Below are 14176 nucleotides of genomic sequence, written 5' to 3' on the forward strand. Positions count from 1 at the left end.
GTGGGGGAGATGAAAGCATAGGAAAAATAGGGAATGATTCAGCGAGAGAGTAATAACCGTTTTGGAAGGAAATGGGAGAGGAGGAAAACAAGGGTTAATGAAGAGAAAGCAGAACCAAAACATGATGGACAAATTTCTCTTTCCTGTAGAGAGCTTGGTGCCAAATCATTTACGAATGTGCACATACTGTTTTAAATAACACACAAAGTGGTTCTGTAGGATATTTTGTGGGAGAGGAGGAAGTGTTGAGAGGGAAGGGAGGGAGGTAGCAGACTTGGCTGTGCAAAAGAAAAGAAAAGGGAGCCCAATGCTTTCTGTAGGGGTTAGGGATAGAATAGTATTCATCTTCATTGAAAATAAGCTGTGCGCACTGAAAGATGTTGAATTTGGCTTTTGAATAGTCTTATGCACTGTTTGTTTCTGCATCTGATGTGAGATGCAATTGGGCACTTGGGTTGTTTTGGGTGCTCATTCATTGGTGTTTCAACAGAATCTAGCTAGCCACAGACAGGTTCTCCTAGTACAGAATTCCAGCTCAATACAAGGTAGGCACATCCATTCTTTGATTTTTTTTTTTCTTATGAAATGTTCCTAAATCTTTTAAAATACAAGAAATTGCATTCCTTCCCCCCCCCCACCCCAGAGGAGGTACCTTCCTATATCATTGCACAGCCTCTCCACTTGAAATTGGCTGGCTATGGGTCTGAATATTAATTAATAACCAGACTTGTTTATAATCAATTCAGATTCTGAAGGGGTTAGCAGTGCGACAGATTACATTTTAGAGAAGAGGCTAAGGATATTTGAGCAGTATACCAAAAAAATGGTATAATCAATCATTGGCTTCTGCGTGCCTTTTCTTAGCATACAAGAGTAAGAGGAAGTTAAATCTGATTGAAAGGCAACAGATTTTGAAATGCTAAGTGACAATGTTTGTAAACAAAATTGATCTGTGAAATGTGCTACTACTGTGGTTTGGGGTTTTTTTTTTGTTTTTGTTTTTTTTAAAGGTTTAGATTCAGAAATAGATGAGATTAATAACATCCTCAGTAATTTCAGGATAAAAATGTATAAAAGATGTATAAACTCTCATGCTTCAAGGTATAATCCTGCCAATGAAAACTTGGAATTAGAAAAACTTCTCACAGCCATGTTGCTTCTTCTGGCATCTTAGATTAGCCATTGCTAAATTTCACCTCTGCTGAAGAATTATGCAATGGAAATTTACATTGGTTCACTTGACTTTTGTATCTTATGATAGTGCAATGGGTCCACACAACTCACCCTACATAGTATAAAGTTGTTCATATGTGCTCAGACTGCACTCCTTCTACTGTTGCAGTGTGAGTAAATATTCTAGCATAAATCTTGGCACAGTGTTCCCTCTAATTTTTTACATCCACCTGTGGATTGAATTTTGTTATGTGCACCAGTATGGAGGTGATGTGTGGTAGGGGTGCAGTGAAGGGGTTTGAAGTGTGGGAGGGTGCTCAGGGCTGGGGCAGACGGTTGGGGTGTGTGGGGGGGGTGATGGCTCTGGCTGGAGGTGCAGGCTTGTGGGGGAGGCAGGGATGAGAGGATTGGAGTGCAGGTAGGGACTCAGGTCTGGGAAAGAGGGTTGGGTGCAGGGGGTGAAAGCTCTGGGATGGGGCTCAGGGCTGGGGCAGAGGGTTGGGGTGGGGAGGTGTGAGCTCTGGGGTGGGGCCAGGGATGAGGGGTTTGGGGTGCAGACTATCTCAGGGTTGCAATGGGGAGAGAACTCCCCCCAGCCCTCTCTTGCCACAGCAGCTTCCTGCGGCAGCTCTGGGAGGGGGAGGGCTGGGCTCGGGGCTTCACCGGGGCTCCTCTCCCTAGCATCTCTGGCGGGGCAGGGAGGGGCTGGGCTGGGCTGGGCCAGGCCAGGCCAGGCACCTCTCCCTGCCTGCATGGCCCCTGATAGCCTGCTGGTTGCGTGGTTTATAGGGAATTTAGTTCCTGGGGACAGGATTATTTGCCATAGCAAACCACAGTGGGACAGGTGCTATATATATATATATATATATATATATATATATATATATATATATATATATATATATATATATATATATATAAAAAATTTAAATAACATTTTAACATATTAAAATAGCATGCATTTTGTAAAATGAAATGATATTGTATAGCAATATCCTTTATTTTTAAGCAATAAAAATTGGCACGAGTTTTCTTTTATAAGTAGGAATGCATACATAAATCACCAGCACTGCAATAGCTCAAACCTGGAAAAATCATCAGAATGGGACTTAAGGCAAAGAGTAGTGACTCCAGAGATTGCTGGAGCCTTGTTGGATTGTGCTGTAAGAACCACTTGCAACTGCAATGCCCCTTCTTTCAGTCTAATTGCATTAGAATGGTGTAGTGACCTCAAGCATGTACATAATTGTGGTGAATCTTCTTCCAAGCAAGTAAAATTGCAACAGCAATGGCACAACTTGTGCATCATGGTAATTTATTTTGTGTGAGAACATGAGCTGAATCGCACTCAATTCCTGGAATACTCTGCAGTAAACTAATCTTAATCCTGGGCCAAGTTCCCTAGATTTTTTTATTTTTTTGGACACTTTTGGTGTGGCAGACAGGAAATTATATGGCAGCTATCTTTAAAGAAAAAAATGATTTAATTACATAAAATTGACAATGCAGTCACTAAATCTTGGCTTGCTGAACATAGCTTGTCCTTTGCAGTCAATCTGGGTTCGGTGTCCAATCAATAATGATTCAGTTTCATTCTATAGACAAGATTGGTGCTGACAGGTGTAATGGAGGACAGCCTTAACTAGAGCTACCTTTTAGAGTAGCAGCTGTGTTAGTCTGTATCTGCAAAAAGAAAAGGAGTACTTGTGGCACCTTAGAGACTTAACAAATTTATTTGAGCATAAGCTTTCGTAAACGCTTCTTCCAGGAAGTGGTCAATATTGCTTTTTTAAATCTCATTATAGGTAGTGTTTACTTTTTATATATTTTATAAAAAACCTTATTACTGCCTAATAAAATTAAAATATTGACTTCCAGTGACATTTAGGTTCCTGAATGTCTTTTGAAAAGGGAGTTAGGGTCCTAATTCACTTATGTGCCTTTGAAAAAAAATTACCCTTATGCTCTCCTAAGGGGAACTTTCTACCCAGTTTTAAACCAGTTCAGCTAAAACAGAGCAGTTATGTAGAACTGGGTTTTGATAGCCTAACCTTTTCGTACTGAAAATTTCAAGATTGATTCTGCTCTATGCTACGGTGTAACCAGTTCTAAACCCTGTTAATTTCCCAGTGTAAACAGACCCTAAAAGCTCAATGCCCCTGTCTGTATGGGAATATAAAAGTGTTTGTCATCATTCCTTTTAGAACCTTTTAAAGCATCATTCTGGATAACATTTGAACTCTCCTGTTGACTGGCCTTCCCTGACTCTTGCAGTTGGAAGAAGAGTAGCAGTGTTTCTAAGTCTTGTAATAGTTTGACAGCCCCAGCTCCTACAGTGATTACATGAGAACCTTATCTTTCATTATAAACCCCTCTTTCCCCTTCCTTGTCCCCCCAAAAAGTTCTGTCCCTCATGTTTGTGGGGGGAAAAAACCTTGAAAATATGAGCATACCCTAAAGCCTCAAAAGCCAGAAGGCAAGTAAAAAGACCCCATATTTAATACTTGTGGGTTTTAAGCCAATAATCATATTTTGGGGGCCTGACTTACTTCTAAATGCTCAGGATTGGCCAGACTGCAGTTGACCTGTTATGGACACCACTGATCACCATAGGCTTGTCTCAGACAGTCTCATCTGACACCAGTGTAAAGGTCTGATGTTAGTGAGTGTAACAACCATTTGAAACTAGTTTTATGGGATTTTAAAGGTGATTTTTAGCAAAATTAGGCTCCCTCTATATTTTTGGTAGCTAACATTTTAAACAGAGGACGTGGAATACCAGCAAGCTTGTGAAATAGCACAATGACTATCTAGCCTCATTTTCTACCTGCCTGTTAATGGAGATGTTAAACAATACAGTTACAGATGGTAGGGGTTGGAGGTGGAACAAACAAATACAAAGAATCCCATAGCAGTTTAAAAAAAAAATCACCATGCCTTGGCATAGGCTATATACCACTGTATTTTTTAGTGAGACTCTTGCTAGATAGAGTTAAGTTTTTCTAATTTAGCAGATGGGTATTTTTCCTGTGGTGGTGGCAGCTATTTTGTGTCCCAGAATCTAAGCTTCCATTTTCAATAAAGTTTCTCATTGCTATGGCTTAATTTACACTGGAAAATATTCTCTATAATCATTAATATTGCCTAGAATACTAGAGCTTCTGCATTAACAATCCTAGTGCACTTTTCTGAGCATTCACACATAGCAGTGTAGTAAAGTGGTGTTAAACATATTGCCCCTTGGCCTCTGACCCAGCATGATTACTTTATTCAAGGGTTTGGGAGAGATTTCAAAAAGGAGACTATGACTAAGGGTTCAGTGGAGTTGTGGGAGATGAGATCAAACTCCTAAAAGTCCCAGGGAAGAGTAGCCCTTTCCTTAATATCATCCCAAAATGGAGATTAGTCTGAATCCTCAGTGGTAGGATTATTTGCTTGAGCTACTGAAGACTTGCCAAGAGCCCCCCTGCAAGAGTTGCCATGCATTCACTTCATGCAAAAAGGCTCTACTCCCTCTTCTACAAGGTAGAGGGAAGGGGACCTCTACAAATGAAGCAACAGATCAGTCTGTGTTCTCATGGAGCAATGCTGCAGAATCCCTTGATAGCTCTAGTCTCTCAGCCAAAGCAAGCACTGTGGAAGCTGCCTACACTGGACAATTATTGGTTAGTGGAATATCAGGTTGGGGAAGTTACAGTAGGTCCAGTAGTGCTGGAGGTGTGCAGGGACATGTAATTAACCTAGCAAATGGACTGATGAGCACTGAGGGCCTTCGCTAACAGTCCTGCAGACTTCGGTAGTAGGTACCGAGTCTCCACGCACTCTATCAGCACAAGAGAAGTATAAGGAAAGGCTACTCATCATGGTAACTTTCATGGACTGGCTCATCAGTTGTGGCTATCTAAAGAAAGAGGCGAGATAACATGCACAAGGGTAAATGGTTTTCGGTGGTTTTTATTTTAATATTAAGGCTGTTTTAGGAGGGAAAGTTGCTTTCAAGGAGGGATGATGTACAAAGTTGTAAGTGGACTCTCACATGAGTAGGATTTGGTTTGCATGCAGAGCATGAGGGAATACTTTAGTTTAAAAAAAAAAAAAAAAGTCCTTGCTTTTACACTGTTAATTAACAATGTCAGAGGAGCAGGCATAGGTCAATGTACCAGCCCAAAAACCTCAAGTGGTTTTTGGATTGTTAAAACACCACATTACAGCATACAGAGCAGCACCACCTCTCTGTTCAGTTAAATCTACATTTGATTCTAGGCCCCTAATCACCAAGAAGTTAAATAGGAGGGAATGGTAAAGAGGAGTAAGTGATTAAAGGGGCTGGATAGACTGATTGAAGCAGCATGTTTGGTGTAACTAATTGACAACCAACATAGGCTGTAACTTTCCATTAGGTCTACCACCCGGGGGGAATAGAATTATGCGGACAAGTATTGGGCTGACAAGCTAAAGGCAGGCTAAATAGCAGGTGGCAAACGTGACTGCTCTAGCTGTAGGCAGTGGTGGAAATCCCCCATTACTTCAGATCTTAGCTGCCATGCCATTCTATGAACTAACATTAGGGATGTTAACAGTTCTGTTTAACAAACATGAAGAAATTGTGCCAGAGGAAGTTTCATTGTGTTTAAATGTATGACCAACAAACCACGAACCTTCACTCTAACAGTAAACTTAAGGTTCTTTGTGCTTGATCAGACAAGCCTTTTCATAAAGGAGAGATTCTGCCACCTGTTGTTCAAAAGCAGAGCAGAAAATGTGAACCTTAAGCTACCAAGGGCACTTTATAACACCACCTTCTAGGACTCCTGTGCATTATAAGCAGGCCTGTATTTTATTCTACTAAAGTGGGAATTCTAGCTTGTAATTCACCAGTGACAGCACAACTAAAGAGGTTAATGAGTAGAGTACAGAGGGACACAGCTAATGTTTTTAGGGCCATGCTTTGAATATCCCTTGGGCAATCTCCTCAGAAAGGGAAAGAAACTGGTATTGCCTCACCTCCCCCAACCACTAGTTTGATATTATGGAGTTAAAGGAGCAGTTTCCTGGAGCCTTCCACTAAACCAAGATCTATGCAAGTAGAAGCTTCTTTGTCAGGAATGGCAGAAATGTGTGTATGGTTAACACAACATTTTAGCAGCTCTCTCCTCAAATTTCTCATTCTACTTCTCCCAAAGCAGTGAAGAAATTCTGGGTTTACAGAGAAAGCTAGAATCAATTTGCAGAGCATACAGTTGAAATGTCATGACAGGAAACACTGACACCCACTTGCTGAAGATAAGCTTCACAATACAAAAGGTTGATTGAAACCAGTATTGGGGCCAGCTTTTGGTCGACAATGTTTTACTGAAAAAATGCAACCCAATAGCAGTACTAAGGGCATCCCCATCCTGTTTCATTACTGGAAATAAATTAGAGTGAGCCATTCTACCTGTCTAACCAAAAGCCTGAAAGTTATCTTTGAGTTCTAAGACTAAAACTATGGTGTCACTTCCACAACCTGAACAGCAACTGTTTTAGATGGGATGATTTTTAGTCAAAAGCCTTTCATTTTAAGCAAGGAATTAGTAAGAAATAATAGGGAGTCTTTCAGCTCTAATTTGAATTATGAACTGCAACCACCAAAAAGTGTCCCTGGTACTAGTCAGTGTCAGCAGAAAGACCAAAGAAGAATGAAGGCAGCTCTTCTCACCCATTGAGGTTGGGAAAAAGTCTTGGGAGTACCTCTAGGCCCACTGGCATACCAGTCAGATTATTCTGGCTGCTACGCAAGCAATAGGGATGGAGGCTAAATTGTGTGGCAAAGGGAGGAAGATAGATGTGGCAGTATTGTCTACCTGATCAAAATACCAGTAGTAAGTTATGGCGCTGTATCTGCCACAGATCTGCCATCAGCATCACTCTGAATGGAGATCTGAACACTTGAGTAAATCAAGCCAAAACAGCCATGAACAAAAAAAGTGTAAGTACACGTGTCACACATTGTAAAGCTATTTATGAAGACCAAAGAATTTGACCTACAGCAGGATGTGTATCCTAAAGGAAACAGCACAAAACCTGGTTACAGTCAGCCTCTGGCACAGCCAGAAGACTATTCAGAAAGTCTATTCAAAGGCAGTTGCTTCCATGTAGGAATAAGTGTCTTCACAGTTCTCTTCAGGCTAGCAGCACCTAGTCTTCTTCTCTCAGCTCGTAGTCTTTGCTTAAGAACCAACAGCTGCCATGTTCAAGGCAATCCAGCACATTTGACTATTGCAACACCTATCTCCTGGAGAGAGTTACAGGCCAAAATGGCAAGGCAGTGATACATTAGAATGACGGTTTGAGGCCAAACAGGAAACGTATGGAATCATCAGCCACACCTTCACAGCTTTTAAGATTGAGACATCTCATCAGCAAGAGCACTGGGACTTCTCTGCACTTGGACTATCAATCACTGGCCTGGAATCCAGATAGATGCTGTTTGGAGGATGCTCCCCATGAAGCTGCAAGGTGTTGCGGGCTATCAGCTCCTTTGCCATCAATGTAAACACCTCATTTACATTCTGGGCCTCTTTGGCTGAAGTCTCCAACACAGCCAGTAGCCCATGCTTCTCTGCCAGTGTACAGGCATCTTCAAAAAGGACTTGGCGGTTCTCCGCTACATCCGATTTGTTCCCTTTAAATAAAAAAGGCTTCCATTAATGGTCTGCATTCTAATGTATGAATTGCAGACAGTGCAATTGGTTAGTTCCCCAATTTTTTTTTTTTAATATTTATTTTTAAAGGGATTTTGTGCTGAGGAATAAAATTATGCCAAACAAGATTTCTAGTGAGCAGAACATGAAACACTAAAACCAAGAAAGTTTCATGCATGGAAACAACATCAACTTTTTGAGGCCTGTGGTGAAGGTTATCAAATTCATGCTGCAAACTGTTAATACATTTTCTTGCTCATGGACTTGCTTTAGGAAAATGGTGCCAAAGCACTGACTTGGAAAGAGTTAGATTCACCTACTACTTTAAGTTCTTAGAGGTTTTGCTGAGTTAAATAATTCAGTTCAGACAGGTGTTTTCTAATGTGGCTATTTTTTTTCTTTCTAGGTAGGTTAACTGTTAAAGTGATCACACACAAAATGCCAATATATTGTGCACAATATAGCTCCTTATAAAACATGTCTCCACATGTTCCAAATATCTCTGTTAATTTTCTCACCAGTATCAAACATCTATTCAGAAGACCATTAATGGGAGCCATATATATTCTGGTACTACCAATTAATTTGGCCTATATCTTTAGGTGGATGCTGAGATCCCAGCACCAATACTGGGATATTGCTGAACTAATTCAGGTCTCCTATGTGAAAATAGGAATGTTTATAGCCTCAGCCCGTGGTAAGGGACTACCTTCCCAGTTTTGGATATTAACAAGATCCAGTATTACAAGTCAGAAGATGCATGAACCTATCACTGTTGGCTAGCTTAATATGGGCTACAATTTAAATAAGGAGTACTTGTGGCACCTTAGAGACTAAGAAATTTATTAGAGCATAAGCTTTCGTGAGCTACAGCTCACTTCAGCTGTAGCTCACGAAAGCTTATGCTCTAATAAATTTGTTAGTCTCTAAGGTGCCACAAGTACTCCTTTTCTTTTTGCGAATACAGACTAACACGGCTGCTACTCTGAAATTTAAATATAAATAAGCAGCAACTTTGCATAGGCTGATTGACTGTATAACAGTTCTATCAGTATAAATCAAAATTTAGTCCAAAACCAAAATGCACCTCAATCTAATAGGCTTGGAAGGATTAGATTTATTGGTAAGTGTCATTAAACATTAATTTCACCATATACACACAAAATGAAAAATATTTCCATTGATAATAAAAAAGTCTATAGACAGACAAAATAGGAAAAATGCTGCTTGAGAAATTAGAGTTTGATTTAAGGCTATTTAATTTATATATTTTTTTTGACAATGTGTGTTTTAATGGTTATAAAGTTGCATATCCATCCAAACATAGAGGCTTCTTATAAAAGATTTTCTTCCCCTGCCTGAACGTCTATGTTCTCCTGGCATATACGATATTTTACTAGTGGTAACTTTCAAATTGCTCAAGGATGTTGAAACTTGTCTTTTCAGCAAATTCAAAACTTATACTTTCAGAAGTCATTTTTCTAAAGGAGCTTTATAAAAAAACCCACACCCCAGCTTCATAGCATATCTGTTTATTTTCTTAAATGTCTCCTCTCTGTCCCCGCCACCCATTTCAAATGTGTAAGGTTAGGAGTCATAAGTTATTTTGCATTAGAAATTTACACTAGAATGAATTATTATATAACTGAATAAATGGGAAAGGTTCAGACAGATAGTTTGAATACCAAGTAAAAGCTAAGCAGTACCAACCTTTGAAGTACAGAGTCAATCTATACCGGACAATTTCCAAAGGGTTTAGGGTTTTCTTCATTTGTTTGTTGAGCGTAATAGATTGTATTTTCATTTCAGGAAGGAAATAAACAAACAGACTAAGGGCTATAGAGTTCAAATAATGCCTATTCCCTTGTTCACACTAAGATCTACAGCTCCATGCAAGTCAGACCTTGTTTTTCATGTTTCAGAGTAGCAGCCGTGTTAGCCTGTATTCGCAAAAAAGAAAAGGAGTACTTGTGGCACCTTAGAGGCTAACAAATTTATTTGAGCATAAGCTTTCATGAGCTACAGCTCACTTCATTTCATGTCACTTCTTCAGAAGAGGACTAGGAAGGACTTGCCTATTTATGAAGAATTAGGAGTATAGTATTTTAAAAGCGTATGTTAGCCGGGGCTCCCAGCGCCACAGCTACCAGACTTGGGGGCCCAGCCTTGCCAAGCTATGGGGCTAAGTCAGATGGTTGTTCTGTGGCTTGTATAAATACGCTGCTCTCAGCACTGTGCTGATAACAGAACAGGCAAAAGCAGCAGGCTCTCTCACTTTGCCAGCTCAACCCCCTTTCCTGTGGATGAGAGGAGCAATAACTACAACTTCTGATTGCAGGAGGAAGGGAGGAATAACCCTGCTTCCCATCAACCACTCTCCTTGTCTGTGGAGAAAGAAAGGGGGAGGTGGGGGGAGACAGGCAGCAGCCTTCCTGCTCTGGAAGAAGGTCCCCATTGCCAGCCTGTTTCCACTTAGGATCAGCCCCCCTGGGCAATAGAAGCAAGGTCACATCAGTAGAAAGGACACCGGAAGGAAATCGTATGGAATATCAGAGAAGGGTTTGCGATAGGTGCATTTTTGCCCATTGACAACTTGTTATGCTCATGTGTATTGGAGCCATTGGGCCAAATTCATCATCATTTCTGAAAGTGGGCCCATGTCCAGCGACCTCAAGAGAGTTGCCCTGATTAGACTAGCAGTAAGTTTGTTCCATTATAATGGGGCAAAAAACAAGGAATAGGATATGAATGCTTGATGTTGTGAGGACAATCATTTAATTCCCATTTCCAGCTTTTTTTTTTAAAAAAAAAAAAAGCTCAAGTTACTACATTCATTCTGTTCTATGTATTTTGAAAAATTTATGCAACTAGAACTTGAGATGGGGGGGGGGGGGAGAGAAGAGAGAGAAGAGGGAGGTTAAGGCTATGTATCAAAAATAAAAATTCAAATAGCAAAAAGTTTGACTCCTACCAATTAACATCAGGACTAAGTTAGCAGCTCCATATTTTTCAATTTCATGAATCCAATGAGGAATAGATTCAAATGTGGACCTCCTGGTAAGGTCATAGGCAAGGATGGCACCATGGGCACTGCGATAGTAACTCTGAGTTATCGTCCGGAAGCGTTCCTGGCCTGCAGTGTCCCACACCTGAATCTGGAGGAGGAGGGAAAAAAAAAAAAAAAAAAAAAAAGTAATGCCAGTGAAGTCTAGTGAATGCCGCTTCAGAGTTTGCACTGGAATTTATTATATAAAATTCTACTAGGTTTTATCTACCCTCAGGGTATGGCTACACTAGAGATCTTACAGCAGTGCAGCTGCATCGGTGGAGCTGCACTGCTGTAAACTCTCTAGTGCAGACGCTCTAGGCCGATGGGAAAGAGCTCTCCCATTGACTTAATTAATCCACCCCCAACGAACAGCAGCAGCTATGTCAGCGACAGAAGCTCTCTTGCCAACATAGTGCTGTGCACACCAGCGCTTAGGTCAGTGTAACTTAGATCAGTCGGGGTGGGGTGGCTTATTTACACCCTGAGTGACATAAGTTTTGCAGATATATGTGGAAGTGTAGACATAGCCCAAGGCTACAACCGCTTTAGTGAACCTACTGACAACATTGTTTGGTTTTGCCTGTGTACATATGAAAAACTGTGTTATAACCAGGGTGCAGCATGGTTATAACACAATTCAGGCTGGTCTGTGCATGGTCTAAACCAGACCATGCTATAATGTGGCTTGGACATTATTCCAGAGGAATTATGTTCCCTAACTGGTTTGTAACTGTATTATGGAGAGGGCTAACATGTTGTGGCCTTAGGAGTGGGAGGGAAGAAAAGAGACAGTATCTTGTGCAGCCAAGGTATGGAAAAGGATGAAATCAGTCTATTCTATAGCCAAATACTCAGGGCTGAGCTGGAAGGAAGCTGTGCACTGCCCCCTGACCAATAGGAAGCTGGGGGGGGGCAGTGCCTGGGGGTAGCAGCACACTGAGGCCCCCCAGCCCACCCTGCTTAGGAGCCCCAGGAAAGCACCACACCCCATACCCCCTTTCCAGAGCCTGCACCCCCGCCCCTTTCCCACACGCCCCCTCCTGCCCCTAAACTCCCTCCCAGAGCCTGCACCCTCTCCTCCTGCACCCCCAGCCCACACACCCCCTTACACCACCAAGCTCCCTCCCTCCGCACCCTAAACTCCCTCCCAGAGCCTGCACCCTCTCCTCCTGCACCCCCAGCCCACACACCCCCTTACACCACCAAGCTCCCTCCCTCCGCACCCTAAACTCCCTCCCAGAGCCTGCACCCTCTCCTCCTGCACCCCCAGCCCACACACCCCCTTACACCACCAAGCTCCCTCCCTCCGCACCCTAAACTCCCTCCCAGAGCCTGCACCCCCACCCCCTCCCAGAGCCCAACCTCTCACCCCTTCTGCACCCAAACTCCCTCCCAGAACCGTAGGCAGGTGAGGGGGCGGAGTTCGGGGAGGAGGGGGGCGGGTTCTGGGTACCACCAAAATGTCTACACAGCGGCCACCCCTCCTCCGTGCCGACCCGGGGGTTGAGTCCTAACTGTCCCCTGCTCTGGGTCACCACGGAGCCTGCGACCGCCACTAACCTTCACCTTCTTGCCACCGATCTCCAGCGAGCGCACGGTGAAGTCCACCCCGATGGTGTTCTGCTGCTTCTCGTGGTACTGCCCCGACTTGAAGCGGTGCACCACGCAGGTCTTCCCCACGTTGGAGTCTCCGATCAGGATGATCTTGAACAAGTAGTCGAAGGCTTCCTCCGACTCGGAGCTGGAGAAGGACATCCTCCTCCTCCTCCTCCTCCCCTGGGCTCAGCCTGGCCCCCCCGGGAGAGAGCGCGGAGACGGCCTTCAGAGCCCCGAGCGCCCCAGGGCACGGCCGCCCGCGTTGCCCGGCGGAGGGGGGCGAGAATCGCGGCGTGCGGCCTCCCCCACAGGCCGTATAAAGCGCAGAAGCCCGCGGGCTGCTCCAGAGCCGCGGGCACGCGAGGGAGGGACGCTCCTCGCCCGCCGAGCAAGGAGCCGCCTTCCCTTCCCGCCAAAGGCTTCAGCCTCCTCTCGCGGGGGGGGGGGGGGGGGGAGTTTAATTACAGCCGCGGCCTGCCCTGGTAGACTGGGGGGAGGGGGGGGACAAAACCCCACGCGCCTGGCCTCCCTTCCCGGGGTGTTGCGAAGTGGCTTAAACACTCAGAAAGAGGGGGAAAAACAACCCCCCCCCCCGCCCCGGAAAGCGCAGCTTCACCTCCAAAGCAGAGTGTGCCGAAGCCACGTGTCTTCCCGGCGCCCCCCCCCCGGCATTGAGTCCATCTTAGCTTGTTTCTTCCGCAACTTCTCCTACCCGGCGTTAGCGCCGGCCGGCCGCCCGCTGCGCCTTCTCCACGGGGACCGCGCGCGGCTGGCAGCTACGGGGGCGGCGAGCCGCACGCAGCCCTAAGCGCCCCAGCCACAGGCGCCGCGCCGCGGTTTACTCACCTGCCACTCAGCCCGTTCTCCTACCTGGGCGAACAGGTAGCGCTGGCTCGCTTTGTACCCCCGCCCGCGCGCCCCTGCGGGCCTTTTCCTCACTGCCTGCCGGGAAACGTAGTTCGGAGGCCGGCAGAGCTGCTTCGGGCAGCGTCTCTCGCCACCCCCTAACAAGGTGCTAAGTGCCCCGGAACAGTGGGAGCCAGTGTGGAAACAGGCCCCCTGCCAAGTCTCCCCGCCCCCCCGGAATATTTCTTTGCGGGCAGAATATTGGGAAAGGAGCGCAGCAAACGCTCACCCAGCAGCCCCCAGGTGCTTCTGTGGCAGACCTCTCATCTCCCTGCAGAGCGCACCGGAGTCTTCAGTCTCCCCTCTGTTTATTCCACCCAATGCATCCGATGAAGTGGGCTGGAGCTCACGGAAGCTTATGCTCAAATAAATGGGTTAGTCGCTAAGGTGCCACGAGTCCTCCTGTTCTTTTTCCTAAATAGCGTCTCCGTGGGACGCGTGCGAGGCGCAATGAAATGATCAGCTCGGAGGGGCGCCGGGGAGGGTCCGTTTATTACCAGAAGAGGGGCCGTAAAAGAAGAACGCTCCGGGTGGCACGGCGGCGGAGCTGTGCCGAGCAGGAGGAGGGCGCCGGGGGTTGGTGGTGTGGAATGGGGGGCGACCGGGGCTGCCAGGGGCGCACCTTGCCACTGGACGAGGTGTTTCTGCTGTGACGTCATTATCCGCGGGAAACCGGCTTGGGGCTCCCCCGCCCCCCCCAGCACAGCTGCCAGCTGGAAAGCGAATGTGCGCCGAGCTGCCGTGGCAACGCGGTTATTGGGGCGCACGT

The 14176-nt window shown here is 45.0% G+C and overlaps 1 protein-coding gene across 3 annotated transcripts; it reads right to left on the reverse strand.

The window, feature by feature from the left end:
- Nucleotides 1-7157: 7157 nt before the first annotated feature.
- On the reverse strand, nucleotides 7158-13609 carry RAB19 (RAB19, member RAS oncogene family). Of its 3 annotated transcripts, none has more exons than XM_038386597.2 (4): nucleotides 13372-13609; nucleotides 12466-12701; nucleotides 10828-11011; nucleotides 7158-7837 (listed from the first exon to the last, which is right to left on the reverse strand). In XM_038386597.2, the coding sequence occupies exons 2-4, from the start codon at nucleotides 12658-12660 to the stop codon at nucleotides 7572-7574; spliced, it is 645 nt and encodes a 214-aa protein (XP_038242525.1). In that variant the 5' UTR covers nucleotides 12661-12701; nucleotides 13372-13609; the 3' UTR covers nucleotides 7158-7571. The 3 variants fall into 3 exon arrangements, with proteins under 3 accessions (XP_038242525.1, XP_038242524.1, XP_043374788.1); XM_038386596.2 differs by having other exon boundaries at nucleotides 12466-12692; nucleotides 13348-13609; XM_043518853.1 differs by lacking the exon at nucleotides 13372-13609 and adding an exon at nucleotides 13118-13338.
- Between the last annotated feature and the right edge of the window lie 567 nt (nucleotides 13610-14176).

The sequence above is a fragment of the Dermochelys coriacea genome, chromosome 1, assembly GCF_009764565.3.
Source record: "Dermochelys coriacea isolate rDerCor1 chromosome 1, rDerCor1.pri.v4, whole genome shotgun sequence".
Taxonomy (NCBI): Eukaryota; Metazoa; Chordata; order Testudines; family Dermochelyidae; genus Dermochelys; species Dermochelys coriacea.

Bases quoted from the DNA above. Each gene is read 5' to 3' on its own strand.
- RAB19 (XM_038386597.2), bottom strand. From the start codon at position 12,660: ATGTCCTTCTCCAGCTCCGAGTCGGAGGAAGCCTTCGACTACTTGTTC. The intron at 11,012-12,465 runs GTTAGTGGCGGT...CTCCTCCTCCAG, and splicing joins TCGGTGGCAAGAAGGTGAAG to ATTCAGGTGTGGGACACTGC. The intron at 7,838-10,827 runs GTAGGAGTCAAA...TTTTATTTAAAG, and splicing joins CTTAGTCCTGATGTTAATTG to GGAACAAATCGGATGTAGCG.